Here is a 21221-nt window from a genome sequence, read left to right on the forward strand (position 1 = left end):
ATTTGACTTTCAAATCTACCAGGTAAAGAGGTTGTTTTACCCTCAAGCCTAACGGTATCTTTGGTGCAACAGAGTTAAGATGTATCTGCAATAACTACCTTACCACTTAAACAAGAATCTAGTTCATTTTTGCTTTTTCAAGATCAAAAATCAAAGGAAAGTTTCCAGTTCACTACGACGACCATGTACAGTACAGCTCTCCTTTGGTGCCTGCAGACAAACAGTGTTTGGGTTTAAAGCAAAATCTAATCTAGTTACTGTGGGGGCTATGAGGTAGATGTGGCTATGCTCTCCATAAGAGGAAAATAAAGCCGAAACTGTAATATAAAATGTCTGTGTGGGACTGAGGTCATGTTTGGCTGTCGTTTTCATAGTGGTCTTAAGCAGGTTAGATTTACTGGAGCTCGGAAACATTTAAAACTGCAGCAGTTCACACTGTGAGTGTCTGTGCTCACCACAGCCCTGCACAGACTGGCCCACTGTGTCATTTCCACCTTCGCTGCCCTCTCCCCTGCTCTGTGTACTCAATGAGGACTAGCTGCTCTGTACAGAGGCTACAGAGACTGCGGGCTCTGATCTGTCTTGTCAGATGCGTGCGGGGGGGTGCCATGAAAATATATTTAGATGTTAGTTAGCCCATGTCAGCAGACACGAGAACTGTACGTCTTCTGTAGCAAGAACCTGATGACATGTCTGGCTTGTGTTTGCTGCAATTGTTTTTGTCTTAAAAAAAAAAACGCTTTGATTTGCCTGTCAGCTATATCAAACAGGAGAGTAAAAAAAAGATGACAAGCGAAGAAAAAATAAATAAAAATAGGCCTGAGCTCCTTGGACTTCAACACGCGCATTCCTCAATTACTTGAAATGTCTTTAATTCCGTGTGTCTTTCAACAAGTGAGTTATGAAACTGTGCCAGGCCCCAGGGGAGGCCCTCATGCTGGATTGGAATAGTCAGCAGAGAAGCTGTGACAAGCGGTAGCCGTCATGGAGAATCTTGCAGTAATAGGTTGGGTATCTGCGTCACAGGGCTTGGGCAGACAAGCTGTCTTTAGACCCAGACATCTGTTAGCAGTGATTGACTACTGTTCCTAAAGATGGCATGAAGTCCCGCAGGGGGAGCCACTGGTGGGGCTGAGAAGCCCAGTCTGAGTCTCTCTTGCTCCCCACTCCAGGTGCTGCAAGGGAAGAATTTGAGATTGCCCTGCCTTGCAAAGCATGCAGACCCTTCCAGTGGTGTGGTGCATTTGCGTTTTATTTGAAATTCATTCAAAAGCTGGGGGCTCAAATCAAATACTTCTAGAGGTGAAATAAGTTACAGTAGATGTCAGTCAGAACTAAAAAGAAACAAATGAAATCCCTTCACTGCATAAATATTCAGACCTGTGAACTCAATATTTGGTTGAAGCACCTTCAGCAGAAAATCTAGCAGCAAGTGTTTTTGCGGTTTGCACACTAGCTTTTTATCCATTCTTCCTGGCAGGCTGGCTCAAGCCTCCTAAGCAGGCTTGAAGAGCACATCTGGACAGGTGTTTTAAAGTCTATCCACAGATTCTCAATAAGGTTCTCAGTCTTTAGCAGCTCCTAGGTGCGGGGTGGATCATTGTGATGCTGGGAGTTGAATTTGTGCCCCAGTTCTAGGTCATTAGCAGGCCGAAGCAGGTTTTCCTCTAGTGTTAGCCCGTACTTACTGGACCTCCATCCATTTTTCCATCTGTTCTTTTCTTGAACCATTTTCCTTCTATTCTAATAAGCTTTCAAGTCCCTGCTGAGCAGTATTCCCGCAGTATGATGCTGCCACCACTATGCTTGACTGGGGGTTGTGCTGTGTTGGGTCTATGTCCAATATAACGCTTGGCATGTATTCCATTTAGACCAGGATGTTCTCATCTGACCACAACACGTCTTGCCACGTTTCCGTAGGATCACACAGGTGTGCATTTCATTTGAAGTTGTTGTTGGGCTCTCAGTGACATACCTCACTGGTTTCCTCCTTGCCCAGGTGCTCAGTTTACAGGGATTGCCCGAATTTGGCAGTGTCTGGGTAGTATGATTCCCCTTCAATTTCTTGATGATTGTGTAGTATGTGCTCATTAGAAAATTTGGAGACCTCAATATTTTTGTTCCCTTTTCCTGATCTGTGCTTCTGCTCTTCATTGTTGAGTCTCTGTTTGCAATTCAAACAAGCATACCTGACCAAGGTTCCTCACAGAGATGGGTGTTTAAATAATGAGAACCACTATTATTGCCCACAGAGGCCACTCAGCTACTTCTGTGCCTCGTTAAGATCATTTTGTGCGCCTAAATTACTTTAGATTTGTCACAGCAAAGAGTTTGTATACTTATGAATTATTTTAGATTTTTCTTTCTTAATAATGATCTATTTACTTTTTTTGCTTTGAATGAGTTACGTAGGTTGCATGTATCACAAATATTCATTGCTGCTTCAGAATGTGGAAACTGGGCAAGGGTCTGAATACTTCTGCAAAGGCACTGTATTAAGTCATTAATGCAAGGCATTTGTGCTTAACATAATCTGAGGAAGGCGAGACAGGAGGACAATTTAAACAGGAGTAACAGTGGGGAGCTCTGTCTGCATTCTGCACTTGTTATGCCTTGCTTGAAGACATGTTTCTCAGACAAATAATAAAGAATGCATTTGTTTACACATTTCAATCAAACTGTCAGACATTCTGCTGGAGCGCAATTATAACTTTTTGTTTGTTATCTGGATCCCAAAGACAGACTGTCTCCATGACCCCACTGAACAAATGCTGATAAAAAGGTGGGAAAATATTATTCTTCATGTAGGGTGTGGTCCAGCTGGGCCTGGGATCCCTGTGATGGTTGACATGGTTCCCAGTGTCTCTGCTGATCAGGAAAAACGCAGGCATTTGAGGAGGAAAGGTCAGGCAAGCACAATATTGATCTCCAGTGGTATGATTTCTAAATGCACGGTGTAGTGCACTGAAGTCATTTCTTAAGGCACCTCCTGTTAATGTTTAATAAAAGAGCAGAAGAAAATGGTAGAGAGAAAGTGGTTTTGCTTTGCCTTTTTTACTGTAGTTCAAACTAAACAGGCTCTGATTTGGGAGAAAAGAACAAGCCAATGACTGCTCTAGGATTGCAGATCCATAGAAAACATATTTAGCTATTCAGTTCCATTTGTTTCTGCCAGTTTCCTCTCTGCTGCTTGTCACCAACTTATTTAGATTGTTTTCTGTGGGTTCTCTCATTGAGGGTTGCAAAATATTGGAATCCCTTTGGCTCTAGATCCAGCTATGGGAAATGAAAGCTGGGCTGTATTGTTGCACTGGGCTGTATTGTTGCACACAAAATAGCCAACAGTGCCAAAGAGGCACATAATTTGGCACTGTGTTGATTGGTGCCTGAATTGGGGTAGCTGGGGGATTGCTTGTGCACAAATTATGGCATTCTTGGTGACACGTAGTCCCTGGATAATGCCATAATTTCCTGTATCCCCTTTCATTTCCCTTCACTCGGTCAGTAACTAGTGTGTGTTCGATTTTCATCTGGATGACTTCAGCATTGGGTCGGCCCGGTGCTGCACCGGTGAGCATTGCTGCCTCGCTGTGCTGCTTTCCTGGGTTCAGTTCCAGACCTGGGGTGCCATCTGTGTGGAGTTTGCATGTCCTTTCCATGTTTGCGAGGTTTTCCTCCAGGTGCTCCGGTTTCCTCTCACAGTCCAATGGCATACTGGAAGGCTAACTGCCTTCTGGGAAAATGTACCCTGGTGTGAGTGTGTGCATGTCTGTGTGTCTGCCCTGTGATGGACTGGTGTCCCATCCCGGGTGTATCCTGCCTTGTGCCTGTTGCTTGCTGTGGTGGCCTCCTGCTCCTCTCCTAACCCTGAATTGGAAGAAGCAGTTAGGAGATGGATGGATGGATCTCAGCATGGCTTTCCCCATGTAGACTGCTCTGCACGAAGCAGGTCTCTCTCTCTTTTGCCAGTGGAAATAGTTGCGAAGCTGGGTGAGGTCTGGGGGTCAGCATCACTGGTATTGGTGGGGCTTTCAACGTCAGTAAGGAGAACTGGGCACTCGATGGCTCTGATGTGGATGAAAATGGTACAGAACAGCGGGAATGCAATCACACAGTCTCATTCCTGACAGGGCGAGCTTGGGGCATTGATTATTCCTGCTGATACAAGGAGGGATGACACAGTGGTGCCTGAAGGCTAGGACGTCCTGGACAACCCGGCTCCAGCGCAGCCCAATTAATCAAATTGCCTGTAATTAAGGATTTAATTGTCTTTCTTCCTTGATATTCTCTCTCATGACGTGGACTGCCCTCTCCCTGCAGCTTCGCTGCATTAGTTTAATACATATTGCATTACTGCTGAGACATTAAATGGGAGAATTAAAAGAGAACTTTGGATGCCACGATCTGAGTCCTTGTCCGTGTGAGTGTATGCATGTTATGCAAGGCAAATCCTGCTGTTTGTTGATAGTTTATAATGCTTTTTTCTCACTTTTCCATTATTTGCTTGATAGCATCATGATTGGCAGTAGCAATTTTTTACAGGGATAACATATCCCATAGCAAAAGCATGGTTATGTTAGAAGTAACCATGCAGGAAGGCTTTGCACAGCAAGTGAGAAAACTGTGCTGGACAGTTTTCTACCATGGTGAAACCTTCACTCGGGTGATCCACCCATGTAATTTGTTTCCCTGCAAACCCGCCCAGTGTGTGCTGATTCCAGGGCTCCGTGCCTGTGTGTGTTTCTTATTACTATCCAGGCAGAAGAGCCCATTCCAGACTCCCTCGCTATTTCCTCAAGCTGAACTGCTGCCTCCTACCCTGCGAATATTTCACCACTGTCAAGACCATTTCCAGCCCCTGCTTCTTCGTGGCTCTTCATCTCAATCCATTTCGTTCTCTTACGGAAAACAGGCTGTAATAAACCAGCTCACCTAATGTGAAATTCCTCAGTCTCCAGGACAGCCATGTCAGGCATGATGGAATGTATATTGTGTTTGTATCTGCAACAATGAGTATTGTATTGTGATTAAAATAAGCAGTATGGAAAGAAGAAGATTCTTACCAGAAATACATAACTTTGGGATTATGCCTTCCTGTCTTGCTGACTCGAAACCCACATGAAGGATAATTTAAAAGCTGTGAGTTTGGCTCTGTCTCATTTTGGGCCAAAAGTATGTAAGATGTATTGAAAAGAACTAAACTTTCAACCTCTTGGAGCTACAGTGGTTTCTTTGCACTGGTCCCAGTGTGCTTCAGGTTTGAAATCTGAATTAAAATACCGTTAATTTTTTAGATCTTCAGTTTCACCCCTGGAGGACTGAGCACAAATAAGTTTTTGCACTCTACTCTGCCAAGGTGCTGTGATCGACCGCTAGGATCAGTTGCAGTCAACTTTATTCACACTGACAGTTCATTTTCTTAGTAAACGAATTACCAATCTTATTTTCCACTGGTTCGTTACTGCAATCAAACTAAATGCCAATTGCACAGTTTGATGATGGAGCCATTGTCATTGTTTTAGGTCCTAACTTTCCACTCGACTTAAAATATCCCTTCTCTATTTATTTAATCCTGACAGAATAAATTAGAAACAAGGATGAGTAGTTTTGTAGTGCAATCTGTTTACATCGCTATTAGTTTGTCATTTTTCTCAAGGTTAAAAAGTGTTTTCGTGCTCTTTTTAGAAATCAAAAGTGAATTTTAGGTCTTTTAGGTCCAGTTTTGTTTCTCTGTCATCCTTTCAGTAAAATGTGTCCTGCAATGCCAAGACTCTGGCTGTCCTGTTCAGACTGTAAAATGTGATAAGCTCTTGGCATGACTCTTTGAACATCTATTTTCTCATTTCAGCCAAAACAAGGGAATAAAAAACACAAGGTTTTGTCATTTATTGGCAACATCAGTGTTAAAAAAAGAAATTCTTAGAAAAACAACTTTCAGCATTCCAAGGCTGTAGACATGAAATACAGTGAAACTGTACACCACAGTCAAGTTAATTGCTAAAAATCCTCTAATAACTACCATTACCCAAAATTACATACATATTATCATCGGTATAGCTGTGTTCCGTTTTGTGCTTCCCAGATATTATATCAGACGTAATAAAGCACACACTATACAGAGCAATGCAGCCATAATTAAGCACACACATAACTTACTGAGCAATGTAGCTGTAATTAAGCACACACAAACCTTACTGAGCAATGCAGCTGTAATTAAACACACACATACTTTACTGAGCAATGCAGCTGTAATAAAGCACACACACTTTACTGAACAGTGCAGCTGTAATAAAGCTCACACATACTTTACTGAGCAATGCAGCTGTAATAAAGCTCACACATACTTTACTGAGCAATGCAGCTATAATTAAGCACTCACACACTTTACTGAGCAATGCAACTGTAACAAAGCATGCACATACACTTTATAGAGCAAGGCTTCTGTAATAAAGCACACACACTTGACAGAGCAATGCAGCTGTAATAAGACACACATTTTACAAAGCAATGCAGTCTCAACGTCGCACATTTGTCTCATTTTTCAACCATAGAATAACGTACACCAACTATAACACACAACGTTATTGTTGTTATTTTCCTGATAGACACCCCTATTAATAGAATATGTCATAAACCTACACTATGTATAATGAAAAGCAAGAACAAATGTGGGCAGGTGCCTAGTACAGGAGTCCTGACAATTGGGGCAAAGGTTCAAAACCAAACACACTTCCCCCCTTTTCTAATGAAAATAACAGCCCTGAAGATCAGCCATAGTTGGGTGGGGTTCCATCAGTGTCCAGGCTGTCCACAACAGTTCCCAGGCCATCAGCACGGCTCTGTTAATGCTGGATCCCTTTCTGCCAGGATACCTGTTCAATCAATGAGGACTATGCTGCACACCCCACGATCGGTAAGCAAAGCCAAAACACACATATCTCTAACCACTCTGGGATATTCTTCACAATGCCACTGTGCATTGTTTTAAATACTACTGTGTTTTCCTTTTCAAGCAGTCGCAGGTCAGCAATGTTTTCTTTCTCTTGGTGCAATGACAAGAAACAGCAGAGTTCAAGAAATAAACATGCCCCTGTTTTACTGGCTTTTACCTTGGAAAAATAGCAGGAAGGTCCCTTAGTTATGCAGTCACAAGACTACTCCAGACTGTTTTATTCTTTCTGTACACTCACCTAGCCCCTTATCAAGACTTCCATGCTGTTTCCTGGCTTTTCCATATAGCGATTTCATTTTAAATATAATATTAAAAAGCCTCAGTCTTCCAAAACCTTTTTCTTGTCCAGTAAATTTTCTGCCATAAAATAAACAGTCTTCAGATTTAGGACTGGTTCAGTTATTTATTGAAGTATATGTGAAAATGACTAAACTCGAGCAAATGAGATATATTAGAGAGTTTGTCACAAGGTCTTCCGAAGGATCTTTTACAATATTCAACATCTACGCAACACTTCCCTGAAAAGGGCGTGAGCATAATTTAACATGAAGCGTAGCTCTGCAATAACAGTTTTCTTTTCCCTGTCTGACGTGTGATAGAGTTACAAAAGAAAACGGATTTGGAACAGGTGCCGGTTATACAGTGGAAGCAAGAAGACTCTGTGTCCAGCTTCTGTGACCTTGTGACCCTCAAGGGAGAAATCCGATTCCCCTGCGCCGACTGGCACACTCTCCTTCGACTCCAGGAGCTCCACTGGTCTGGAGAGTGGGAGAGAGAAAGTTCCCTCGTACTCGGATGTGCTGAAGGTTAATTGTTTTTTGTGTAATTCCAGTAATTGTTGCACGCCGCAGAAGTGCTAATCTGCCTCTGGCATCTACTACAGCTGTTACCCAGGCAGAGGATTAAAAGAAAGCACAGCCCTGAGATCAGCTCTTGCATAGTCTTGCAGTCTGTGCTAGCCTGAGTTTCTGAGAGCCCCTGGACTCATTCTCTGTACTCAGCCAGGGGGGCTACAATCTAGTCTCCCGAGCTGGCAGGGTTTTCACATTTGTGGTCGGACTTCAGAGCTCACTTTTTACTTCAACTTTCACATTTTGTTACAGACAGCTTTCGTGGAAATATGTTTTTACCTTTGCTTTCACCTCAATCACATTATTTCACTGTATTGTACAACAACAAGCTTTGATTGTTTAAAAGCAACCTTTTATTTTATTTACAGTTTTTTTTAATGTAAGTAAAGGTAAAAAGGTAACACCATTTGTAATGATTCAGAAAAATTATAAAATGATCTACTTGATGGAGGTAAAGGTACAGTTGAAATGTTTTAATGCCTAAAAAGCAGGGTTAAATGATCCAGCTAATTTTGTGTTTAGACCATTGTGTTAACTAACCAGCTTAGATTGGATCAACAGGCTAAATACACTGTAGCCCCTCCACCCTAAACTCTCTTAAGTTTGCTTTCACGTAACAATCAAGCCACAAGAGAACTGAGATTCATAGCCTCTGATACCGTTCTAGTGATCAACAGCAATCAGACTGAAAATGTGGCTCATTCTCTCCCTCCTTAGATTTTCCGCTACAGAAATTAGACACCCCCCATCTTGAAAGACAGCGAGACGTCTGTCTTTTCCTGATCTTGTCAGATCTCAGAAGCCAAGGGGAAGTTGTTTGCTTCGATTCTTCTAGCTTCGATTGTTTTCAAAAGCTACATACATTTGGAGCAGGACAAGAAGGGAGCAGGCTGTAGTCAAGACCACGCTGGCAGGCCTAAAAGGGAAACCAAGTTTCAGTTTGCCGCTGTGATTAGTGTTGGTGGACCAGGAGGGGGCGTCTTCCGACTGGACCAGAATGACCCAAAGCTCCAGTAAGACGACAGGGGTCACTGTGCTGTAGCAGGTGTCGCCCACCAGGTGAGACATTCAGCCTTACTATTTGGTCCTGAACGATGGTACCGTTCAAAAGAGTAGGGGGGTTAAGTTCACTTTCTGGGGTAACTTCCACTGTGCTCATGCATAACCTGCCCTTCCTAAAGTTTCTCCTCCATTCAGTTAGTGAAGCACATTCTCGCTCCTCAACCTGATCTGCTAGTGCAGAATACCTGTCGCGCGTCAACTGCGCTTCAGCGGGTCTCCTCCTATACAACAGGTAACGCGCTTTGGGTTCAAACGGGTTGAGAGCCAAGCAAAATCTGTCCTGCGCCTCTTAACATAACTCAGCAACGGCAGGACACATTCAGACAAAATTAAATGATTTATGACTATCTCTTACGTACACTACCTGATCACTGCGCAACACCTCCTTCCGCTTGGAGCCTAACGAGGCAAGTCTGGAATTTCAGTGTTCTGCTGTAACGGAACAGTGGTTAAGTGCTTAAATGTGTCAAAAGTACATTTTAAATACTCCCCATCATTACGCTGTAATATTCCCAGCCTCAGGGTTTGAATTTGTCCCTGCAGCGAAAACACGTTGACAAACGGAGTACAGAGCACTGATTCTTGACAACTTGCCGGGCAAAAGTAGGGAATTTCTTTCATTCACTGTCAATCACTGGTCTGGAGTGGGCGCGTCTATTTTCCTTTTTGGACCAATCAGCAAACACGGTGGGCAGGACTCTAAAGGACAGGGAACCAATAGGATGCCTCTGTTCCTGAACTTTTGCTACTCAGAGCAAGTTAATGCATCAGGGGGCGTGGCCGCGCCGGACTGACTCCGCTGGAAGCACGTTAACTCTTACGGTGCCAAGATGCTAACTCTAATATATTATTATTATCAACAATATTATAATGATAACACGCGGTAATAAAACAATAAATCGAAGATTAAGACCCGATCGAGTACTTCCTACACAGCATATGGTGGCTGCTTTTCAATTCAGCGCAATTTACGAGCTGAGATAAGTTGCAGGAGCAAGTATTTCCCCCTGCACAGGTATTGCAACCACATAATTTGAAACCAACACTCCATTAAGAGAGTGAAATAAAGCTGAAAGGTTTATTATCAATGACTTCTACAGGTGAATGAACCCGAAAATGGGCTGTATTCATGGAATACCACGTGACTTTATTAAACCTCTAAATGGCATGCTTTATAACTGCGTTAAAAAGGGGGAACACCGTGTCAGGAAGGCCTAAGACTAGATGACCACATGTAGACTAAAATGTTTGTTGGGGTTTTTTTTTTTTTGCAGTTTTTTGTGGATTTTCTGAGCATCTTGGCAGGTGGATCAGGAAGCTGTATATCAACAGCATCATACGGTATAACCGAAGTGAGCAACACAGTGAAAGCGAGTTCAACTGGAGTCCCAGAATGTCCACACAGAACGTACAGACCCGAGCTTCGACAGGCCCCCGGAACATTCCATCGTGATTCCATTCCAGAGAGCGAGCGGAGCTTCTCCTGTGGCCGCTCGCTGATAGGCACAACGCGAGGCTAAGTCCTGCAACCCCTCACGACTGCCCTCCCTTGACACGGAACCTAAAGGTTAGTTGCAACAAGCTAAAACTCCAAATAATGGTACTAAGTCGTTGGCGAGTGAAGATGCTTTCATACATGTCCTCTTAAAGTCGCTGCTGCTTGAAATCACGACTGCTGGTGTAGACTCCCGAGGTGCACCACCACATTAAAAGATTAGAGGCCGTTCTGTAAATAAAAACGTGGACGTTACGCCTTTAAGAGTTAAGAAACCTGAAACCTTGTTTGCGCAACAATCAGTGCAGCTCGCAGCCGCCAAAGTGTCTAGACTAGCACATGACGGGAGGCAGCCAATGGCTCTATCCCTTTCCTCGGGGGCCCCGTGTGTGTGTGTGTGTTTCAGAACAAGAAAAGAGAGAGAGGGAGAGAGAAACCGAGGAAGAAAGAATTCTAGGGTGCAGTTTGACCAGATCTGAACACGGAGCCGAGGACGCGCTTAGAGCGCACGGATTGTTTCCACACCGAGCTTCAGACCTGCGAGGCTCTTGTCTGGATTGCGAGTGTTTTTAGTCTCCTGGAAAAAAAAAAAACAACCCACCGGGATTGTGAATTCTGACAGGATTTTCTTGGGATTAATCTAGCCAACGGAGCAGCTCCATTCATGTGCCGAGAGCGGCTTTGAAAGGAAAGATCTGAAGGTGTTTCAAAGTCCAAAAAAAAAAAAAACAGAGCGAGCGGGGAACGCATGTTTCTCGGGTTCTGCCGCAGTCCTCGCACTGGTGCTTACTACTCTCGGGTACATTTTTTTTTTGTCCACGGTCATGAGCACAAAATAATAATACAGCATCACTTGAGAATCCTTGCGAAAGCATTGAAGTCACTTTCAGCTAAGGATGATTCTGTTTCCATGTGAGAAAGATTCTTAGCAAGTGAATGCATTTCGAATTCAATGTTACAGTGCATTCTGATAACCGCTTTGCAATATTTTTTTTTTGCAAGAAACGTTATTGTAGCCCCCTAAGCTAATGTTGCAATTCTGTTGCAAATATACTGCATTAAGCTGTGCATTCATTGCACGGCATTTGCGAAAGATGAATGTTTGGCGACGACCTTAAATCAGATTGGAATCTCATTTGGTCTGAACGAGAATAAAAAAAAACGAAAACTAAGATTTATAAATTGTCGTATGTTCAGGTCCAAACGCTCAGGGCTTGTGCGGCGACTCTGGAGAAGCCGTTTGTTGATTCCAGATAAGGAAGGGGGAGATGGATGTTGCCGAAACAGCGAGGGGGTTCGGGACGGTCTGTGCGGTAGAAGCCCAGAGAAAAGTCCCGAAACGGAGCGCAGCCCGATGACCCGAGCGGGGTCGCCCGTGGGAAACCCCGGCAGAGCGTCTCCCGCCGACCCCGCGGAGGGCAGCGGCAGCTCTGGGGGCGCCTTGGACCAAGATGGGGGTGCTGCTCTGCCCGTCCGGGATCAGGAAAGCGCCAGGTCTGCGCAGGAGAGTGAATGCAGGACAGTGACGTGCTGTTTGTTTAAAGACCGGGACCACTCCGGAGCCAGGAGCCCAGACTCGGCTCGGGATAAAGAGCCCGGCTCCTGCCAGCTCCCGCTGCCTCCGCGGGACGCCGGTCTTTTGGGGAGCCAGGAGTCGAAACACGCCGAGCAGGAACTCAAGGCGGCCACCTATTCGCTTCTAAAACGGCTGAAGGAGAAGCCGCTGGATGCCCTGCTGGAAGCGGTGGAGTCCAGAGGGGGGGTGCCCAGTGATTGCGTGATGGTGTCCCGCGCGGAGCTGCGGCTGGGAGGGCAGACGGCACCCCCTCAGCTCCTGCTCTGCAAGCTGTACCGCTGGTCCGACCTGCAGCACACGGCCCAGCTCAAACCGCTCTGCGAATGCCAGAGCTTCGGGGTCCCGGACAGTCCGTCCGTGTGCTGCAACCCCTATCACTACAGCCGGCTCTGTGGGCCAGGTAAGAGACCGGGAGCCGTGTGCTTCTCTCGCCAGGCAGGCTTCGCTCTCGGTTACAGTCCCACACCAGGAGCCACGGGAGCTCCCTGCAGAAATCTGGAGTGGACCGTGGCTGTCAGTGGTTAGCTCTGTTTCATGCGCATCTTGGCTGCAGTTGTCTAACCTCTATGGAGGGAATTTGTGAGTTGTTGTTTTTTTTTATTTTGGGAGGGGGCGGCTTTGAAGGGGTTGTGTATTTTTAGTGGACTGGTTAGGATGCCCACTTGTCTGTCGATGTAAGGTCTGCGATATTGTATCAGTGTTCTTCAGTGGGGTGTTTGATTTTGATTTTGAAATTTGATTTCTGCACTTCCTTCTTGCAGTTTTAGGTCATAGTGAAAGATTTGAGCTCCCAGATTAAAAGTGCGTTAATACTATGATTTGTTTTGAACTTGACGGAATAGCAGTCCGTTTCGCGAACCTGTCTCGCACTGTCGTGTCAGTAGACGCCGGGAGAAGAAGTGATCAGGGAGCTCGGCTTTGGACCGCAGGATAGCGGGCTGTTTCTTTGATGGGATGCTGCTGTTGTACCTTAGAACAAAGTACCTGAGCCGGATTGCTGTGGATACCTGGTAAAACAGGAATGTAAGAACGATACATGTTCATTGGCTCAGGTGCGCTATTCTTCCACACTGGATGGCTGAAGGAATGCGGTTGTCCTGGGGTATTTAAATCTACTGAGAAGGAGTAGCTAGGATGAGTTTAATCTGTTTGTTTTTTTCCGGGCATAAATTGAAATTGTTTTTCGTTTTCGTCAAATTTAAAGATGGAAATCCATCAGAGAGAATGTAATGTGGCAAAGGAGGTGAAATGTTTGTCCAATTGCAATTTGAAGTACATTTCCTCGGTCCAGCAGAAGCTAAGTTTTGAAAATATTGATGTCGGTCTTCCAGTCAGGGCTTTCCGTGCGAGAAGGATAAACATCCCCTTAATACAACGGGCCCTCGCGTTGTAAAATGACTTGTTTTATGTAGGACGTCTGGGAGTATATTTACTCGGAAATCGGACAAATGCATACCTTGTAACCCGAGAATAACGCTATCTGTACCACATCCGTAACTTTTAGGTGAAGAGAAAATTGAGTCCAGACGACTGCACTGTCATTTGGCCCCCGGATTAGGAAACTGGCTACCTAAAGAACTCCAAATAGGTTAATTTAATTTAACAACTACCCGGGTGCGATTGAAGTCTTTCCAGAGGTGACTTAATGACCAAGCACGCAAACAAAAGACTCCGGTGAACAATTTATAGGGTGGGGTTCGGCGGGTGCAGTTAAAATCTTCAACTCGCCCTGTAGTGCTTAAGTAAAAAAAATATATATATGGTGATTATATTGTAAAAATAATCCAATAGCATAATAGAAAATCGCGAGAAGCTATTTAAGTTGAAAAAAGTTGAAGAACTACATTCATTTTAAAAATGCATTGGTATTTAGAACAATTTTGAAAGCGAGGCATACTGTCAATCAACGTTTGCGGGTTTTGAAGACACATCGGAAACCTAATGTATGGAATGAGAAGGTGGGAGTGTGCACTGGAGCAGTTTTCATCTTTTCCATTGGAAACATTGCTAATAACAACATTTCGATCTCGGCGAAGGAGCCGTGCAGAATGATTTTAACTTGAAAATAGGGGAATATGGGAATAAGTGAATGAACTGTCGTGCTTTTGTTCACTTTTAGACAGGAGCTAAAAAAAAAACTTTTTAGCAGCATATTATTTTTTCTTCTTCTGGGGGGTCAAACGCGATGCGCATTTTATTAAACAATGGAAATTCAATGAAGCTTCCCGTGTTTAGTTCCTTGTGTCCAGGGCCAGAGTATGAAAAGGAACAATTATTGGTAGAAATATGTGATGGGTGTCTTTGCATCATCACATCCTTCAGTGACGCCACTTCTGTCATGGAAATACACGAGCGCTTCGCCCGACCGAACCCTCTCTGTGTGTCTCCTGAGGTAAAGGTATACAGCCGACCTGCCACACCACAGGTAATACTGGCAAAACATTTACCTCCAGTTTTACATTCTCATTTGATGTCTTCCTAATACGTACACCAACGCAGTGGAATTTCCAAATGAAACCTCAATCTTGCAAAACAAAAACTAATTTCAGACGCTGGGGAGACCAGGAGACAGTCTTCTCTTTCAATTGGACGTTTGTTCCATTTCTCCAATAAAGTTCTACCGAATAAAGAGCGGCGGAAAATGCCTTATGAATATCTCCCTCCCCTGTGTCTTGGGGGCGTGAGGTGCCCTGGTCGAGGCTGGCCGACATGACCTCCGTTAACATGTGTGGAATCGCGTGTGAAGGGTACAGCTCTTGACTGTTGAGTTTGATCTCTCGGCAACATCCGCGTTCTGAAAAACTAGTGGACCTTGACTTGCACATCAAAGCCATAATGTAAAGAGATTCAAGATATTCCAATTAAGTGGAGCAGATATGAAGTTTTTTTTTGCTGTTGTAGAAAGTATGTACCGATCTGAATGGTTCAAGATCTCATTTTTGTCTACAAGTCTGCACAAAAGGCGTCCACGTTTTGCAAAAAGGGAATATGCTTTGAAGGAAATAGGAAAGGGCTCGTACTTTTGATCATTAGCCCAAATCTTTGAAACGAAATAATTTCTCTCTTTTTTTTAAATCTCTCGTCCCGTATAAATTGCTTTTAAAAAAAAACAGAATCGATACCCTCCCCCCTCAGCAAAAACTTCAAATTCCGATGAGGCTTTACGACCGCGGGACGGCACTTGGTGAAATGGTCGGTCAGCCCAGCTGTAGTTCACACACTCCTAACGTGTTCTCGCATAAATACGAAACCGAGTTGTTGTTTTAAAACACCTCGACTACAAACGGAGGCGATGAACTAAAGGTGTGTGTGTGTGAAGTACCGTGTATTTGTGCAGGGGAATAATTCCACATTCTTAAGTTCTGAAATCATGAAGCGAAGTCTATTACTGTTTCTGCACCGGGTTGTTTCCTTTGAAAACGTCTTGAAATGATGGGCCGTAATATAAATTAATACGGATGTTGATTTATTTATTTTTACAGAAGGGGTGAAAGATGCCCTTTGAGACGAGCCCCTCCACGGGGCTAAATTAAAATGTAATGAAATGAGAGCGTGTCTTCTAAAGCGTCCGTGGCCAGCCTTACGGTCACGTTTTGAAAGGAATCCGCAAATCCAGTTGTTAAAGTACCTAATTTTTTCGAGGGGCTAGGGAGGGGGGCTGTGAATCGCAGAGTTCAGGCGGAGTGCTGGGTGAGTTTTCGCACGTGTTTCAGGGGGAAAGGGGGTAGCACACCCCCAAACTAGGGCTCCAGCTCGCGCATAGCGCACACGCGCTCATGCGTGTCGTGAAGAAGATGGTATTTCTTCTGATGTCGCTGGTGCAATGTCCATACTAAACCTCCCATAATTGCTGTTCGTTTATTTACAGTTTCCTTACAGTCGTGGCTTACTGTGCCATTTTAAACTCACTTTTTAGTTTGTTTTTTCCCGATGTTTCTTCGATCTCCTTCTCTTCTAAACACGTAGCGTGTAAAGAAAGCACATTCTGCACTTGATCCTGTGTTTGGCCGTGACAGGAAAAAGTTAATCATTGGAGGGCAATACGCATTCAGAAGGATCTATATAACCTGTTTACTGCAGTGTAAAAATGCGCTGCGCTATTAGGTTCAAATGACGGCCAGTTCCGATTCCAGATTCTTCCAATTAAAAAAAAAAAGATTTCCTTTTCTACACAACAACGCTCTCTAAATACATACACTGGCCAAGTTGGAACCGAAAACTCTAAAACTAGTCTCAAAAGTATCCCCTTGAAAAGTTATTCTTAAACAGGCAATGTGTAAGTTTGTGCTTTTGTTTTTGACGATGATCGCCATCTAGACGAGTAAATGGAAGTTAAGCGATCGTCTGAAAAAAAAAACATAGGTTTGGTTAGGCGAAGAGAGCTAGGATTTAAATAGACAAAAAGTTTTTTTTCCCTTCTTTTATTTGGCTAGGCATTATCCCTTTGAAATGAGATCAGTTTCAAGTTGCGCTTTAAAAGCTCTCTTTCCTAAGGAGGTCCCCTCGTGCTATTTAGGTGAAGGAGTGGCGGTAATATACAGTTTGCATACTGCTGGCGCCAGACTGACTAGCTCAGTATCTCAGGGACTGAGCTGGGATCCGCCGCTCTTAAAGAACCCGCCGCTCTTAATGCGTTTTTTAACTTCTTCCCTTTGGCGAAGTGATGGCGTTTATCCAAAGTTTTTTTTCCACCCCTTTCCACCCCTTTCTTTCTCTGTTTGTTTCCGTCTCTCCCGCTTTACTCTTGTAAACTTGAACTTCTCTCGAGAACAGAATACCGTCGTCTTCTCTGGAGTGTTAAATGAGTGTAAAACAATATGTTGTGTCTTTTTTTTTAACCAGGCAACAGAGTTTCAAGAACTGCTTAGGACATCGGACAGCGTAGTATTTTAGACTCCATGTCAGAGTTCCGCTTTTTTTAAAAAAGAAGTTTTGGTTCAAGTGGGGAAAAAAAAGCTATTTCACCTCTAAGTGAAAGCTAGTAATTATTCTGCAGCTCAATAGAACTTTTCAAATGGAATTTTTCCGTAGAAAATAAGACCGTCGGAATAGAAACTGACTTTGTTAGTGTACAGCCTTCTCTGGGTCTTTCATCATTCATTCAAAAACGTTTGTTTCACTTAATGATGTAGTTGTTTGGGGGGGTGTTAAACACACGAAAGACAATCTCACACTCAACTGTTCTATTGGGAGATTGCCGGGATAATAAACCAGTAAAGCTGTTCAGTACCATTAACTACATTATCTGGGCGTTGTTTCATTAACTGGCTACATGATACATTAATTCGGGTGATCATGAGTCTTTAAAACTGACTTAGACAAGGGGAGTGCCTGATGTTTTTCCATCGGTTTCTGAAAAGTTGTGTTTGCATACATTCCATTTAAATACACAGTATATTCTTCGAAAGTAAACCTTGCCATTTTCTTGTACAAAGATCTTGTACAAAGATTAACAAGGGAGCATTAGATTAACTCGATCTGAATGGGCACTGACAGCACAGAGACACAGATGAATGCTCGGTATTTTCAAACAGGGTATGATGCTAAAGCAGTGCATACTTTGAGGCCACTGTTCTTCTGATGATGCTGTGAAGAGGTTCATCTCAAAATCTCTTATTGGGGGGGTAAGACAACTATACTAGGAGCTTCACACACTTTAGTGGACCAACAAAATGACTTTTTAAAAATGTAATATCCAGTGAGTAACGTGATGTGTGAATTGTTTATGTCACAACTGAGTGTATTTTAGTTGCATCTGTATCCAGTCAGTAGATCTCAGTGTGTCTGTGTCTCTAGAGGTTTTCATCCACCCGTCTGTACTAACTGGTAAGGATCACAGCAAACAGAAGCACTGTGTCCCCCCCAGAAGCACTTGGCACTTTGTAGGGGTTTAGCCTGAGCAGGATGCTGGGTCATCACAGGACACACATGCACATGGGGATAATTTAGGGATCCACCAATTGCCTATTTGGTATGCCTTGGGAATGTGGGAGCATGCTGGCGCATGCAGGGGAACACCGTGCAAACTCCACACTTAAGGCACAATGTGCAGCCCAGGACCCACGAACTGTGAGGCTGCAGGCTGCACTGCCCTGTAAAATTGTCTTAATAATTAAAATAAGATGATAACGGGCAACACTGCTAGAGAAGGGCTCCGGGTTTCTCTTAATGGGGCTCCGTGCCCTGTGCTGCTTGCCTGCACGTTCTGCTATTCTGTCTGTTCCTGGTGTGAGATCTGCATCTGGGGTTAGTGAGTCATTGGCCCAAAACTGCCAAGGCAAGGTAGAATAATTCATTGCCAAGCACAGCGCTGCTTTCAAACAACGCGTTATGTCATCCGTGATTTTATTGATCTAAAATCCACTTTTTCTTAAACTTTAGGCATTACTGTAGGGAGGCTTCTGGCAATTTCCAGTGCTGAGCCATAGGGACAGGCTTTTCCGCATTTTCTCCCTTAGTGCTCCTGGGTTACGTTTTTTAAAAATGGTTTGTCTTCGTTACACCTAGGACACAGTAAGGGAAAATAACACTCTTCCTAATGTTCGGGATGTGTCGCAGACGATACTGTGTGCGGTATCTTGATGTTGCACATTGAGAAGGACGTGACACAGACAATTGTGCAGAACACGGATATTTATGCCTGTGTTGTAGAAACGTCGCAGGCCAACTCGACGCCCAGGGTCTGTTTGGTGTACGCATCTTGGTGTAGGTCTAGATTTGTGAATTGAACTAAATTACTTTAATATGAAGACCTCATAATGCACAATACAGTAACAAACGCTGTACAGAGTAACAAGAGTGTGCTGGAACATTGAATGGTTTATCGTGGCATGTGTACCCAGGATGTGATCAATTAATTCCATTAAATTATTCTCCTTCCCAGGAGCACACTGAGACACTGAGCAGCACTCCACAGGCTAAAAGGCAACATTGTTACTGGTGGGTCAAAGGTTAAGGGCGAAGGAGATATTTCCCTTGGGTTTTTTTTTTTCTGTCCTGCCGTCCAAGTTTCCTGAATTCCTCTGGCGACACATGTCTGATGAATGTGGTCAGTACCAACGGAGAAGGGGGAATAGAATTTACACGCTCGTAATCCGGGAGACAAGTCACAACCTGAGTTTCTTATCGCATCTCGCAGGCTCTGCAAACGAGCGCCCCATGACGGCGTGTGCGTGCCGGCCAGCCCGGGGGAGGGCATGGAGATGTGTTGGACAGGATTTGTTTTCATCTGCTTTCTGTTTTCCTTCATACCGCAGCTCTAGTGAAGTCGCCGCCACGCAGCGACGGAAAGCAACCCCTCATAATCAGATGCAAGACTGCGAAAATCCTAACCCCGTCAAGCAGAGAGCTTTTCAAAATCCTTCTCCTCCGGAGCAGAATTGTTCCTCCTGATTTCCTGAAAGTCCAAAAGCAAAAAAAAATATATATTAAAAAATGAAATTTTGGCAAGAGGCAGGGCAGTACACCAATGGCAACGAGAGATTACGGGACTGTTTTATTTTTTTGGAATACCTGAGTTTTGTATGGAGTTGTAGCCAGATATTGCGCTAGAGCACGAAGTACTGACAGTCGTCCTGTGTGCGATTCGATCTGGACGGCGTTTTAATGCGCGTGTTCTGTGTTGCAGAGTCGCCTCCCCCTCCTTACTCACGACTTTCTCCCACTGAAGAGCTCAAGCCACTGGGTAAGTCCGGGGCCCAGAGCCCTCCCCACACACACACAGACACTGCAGTCTGATTTAACACACCCCTGCAATTCTGACCTCACGCGACCGTGTGCCGCCGCCGCCGCCTTCCCTGAAAACCTGCCCGTTTCTGGTTATAAAAGTGTTTTTTTTCTTTGCTATTTCCCTGGAAGTTGAAAAGAGAGATACATTTTTCTTTAAATGAAAAGCGCAGGAATTTAGGGAGTCGGATTGCACGGCTAAGGTGAAAGGGCATGTATCTGAGTGCCGGGGGGGAGGACATGGGTTGAGTTCGATGTGTGGAGATTAAGTGGGCACACCTCCAGGCTCTGTAGGGTCCGAGGGAGGAATTAAAAGCTGAGTTGTATTATCTTACTGCTGGGCTCATACATCCTGTTCCTCAGAGGCCACAAGCCAGCAGGTTTCAAAGAACTTCTCATGTCACCAACAGCTTAAGACTAGTGGAGAGAAGGGTTCAACTGGTACAATCAGATTTTGAATAGACTTAGGAAACATCCTGGTGTCTTCCCCCTTTTTTCAACGACTTTTTTTTTAATTAAAAAGCCTCGAACCCAGCAGGAAGTGAGAGAGGAAGAGGCTGCAGCCAGGCAAGGCCAAACAATGGCTGCATGCCTGCTTAATGCCGAACGTCTGCCCCAGTTGTGAGCGCGGAGGAACGGGAGAAAGCAGGCAGGAATAAAAGTGCATGAGGGTTTTTAATGGTGGTAATTAAGTACAGTAACCAGGAATGGTTACAGGGAACTTAAGCCAATAAGCCCCAAGTTTCAGCCTGCTCAGCTCAGCCTGTGCTCCATGTGGTCCCCCTCCTGAGGTCCCCGCTGGCTGCTGTAATTCCCCAAACCCTTGACTGTAGGAATGCCTCGGTCCCGGCCTGCAGTCCCGATCCAGAGCTTCAGCTGGGAGTCTTCAAATAAAGTGCCCTCTGTTAAAGTGAAACTCGAAGAGCCCATAGCTGGGAATCACCAGCAGCGATTTGCTCTCTGCTTATTAGTGGGCTGATTTAATTGCCTTCCAGTTCAAGCCTCCTGGTTCGTATGTGATAGATGGTGCGGTTTGCATTATATGTCATCGTCGGCCTTCCACGCGCTTTACCCTTGGCTTTTGCTTTGTATGGTAATCATTAATATCAAACATCATATCAAACAGAGTTGCTCAAGAGGCATGTTTATTCCCGTTAACAGTTCTGTGAGGAAATATGACTCCGATGTAAAGCAGGGTCCTGTTGCTCCTGTTGAAGTTCTGTTTTGTGTGGAATTGGTTTACACTTGTTTGTGCGTGTGCTTCCAACTCCTACAGTTTCTCTTCCTTGCCTCCTGCAGATCTGTCGGATTCAACATTGTCTTACACTGAAACGGAGGCCACAAGTTCCCCTAACGTCAGCCCGGGTGACTTCTCAGGTGAGTACGAGTGTTGCTGGATTGCCGTCTCTTTCTGCATGCAGGCCACGAGTGTACAGGCGTGCCAACTGCAGGTGGGCTGGGCCCACATGGCATTACTGTATGAGAACTTGGATTAGAAGAGTTGTGAGGATCTGGAATCAGCAGGGTATGGTGCTGTTGGGAGTTTGCGGCTGGTGGGTG

The 21221-nt window shown here is 44.5% G+C and overlaps 1 protein-coding gene across 1 annotated transcript in view; it reads left to right on the plus strand.

Moving 5' to 3' along the window:
- Window positions 1-10770: 10770 nt before the first annotated feature.
- Window positions 10771-21221, plus strand: part of smad6b (SMAD family member 6b) — a 36930-nt gene continuing 26479 nt past the window's right edge. Inside the window, exons 1-3 of the mRNA XM_006628736.3 lie at window positions 10771-12336; window positions 19564-19620; window positions 20961-21038. Of these exons, the coding sequence (XP_006628799.1) occupies window positions 11550-12336; window positions 19564-19620; window positions 20961-21038 (922 nt within the window). The 5' untranslated portion in view covers window positions 10771-11549. The remainder of the gene's footprint in view (window positions 12337-19563; window positions 19621-20960; window positions 21039-21221) is intronic.

The sequence above is a fragment of the Lepisosteus oculatus genome, chromosome 5, assembly GCF_040954835.1.
Source record: "Lepisosteus oculatus isolate fLepOcu1 chromosome 5, fLepOcu1.hap2, whole genome shotgun sequence".
NCBI classification, from domain to species: Eukaryota; Metazoa; Chordata; class Actinopteri; order Semionotiformes; family Lepisosteidae; genus Lepisosteus; species Lepisosteus oculatus.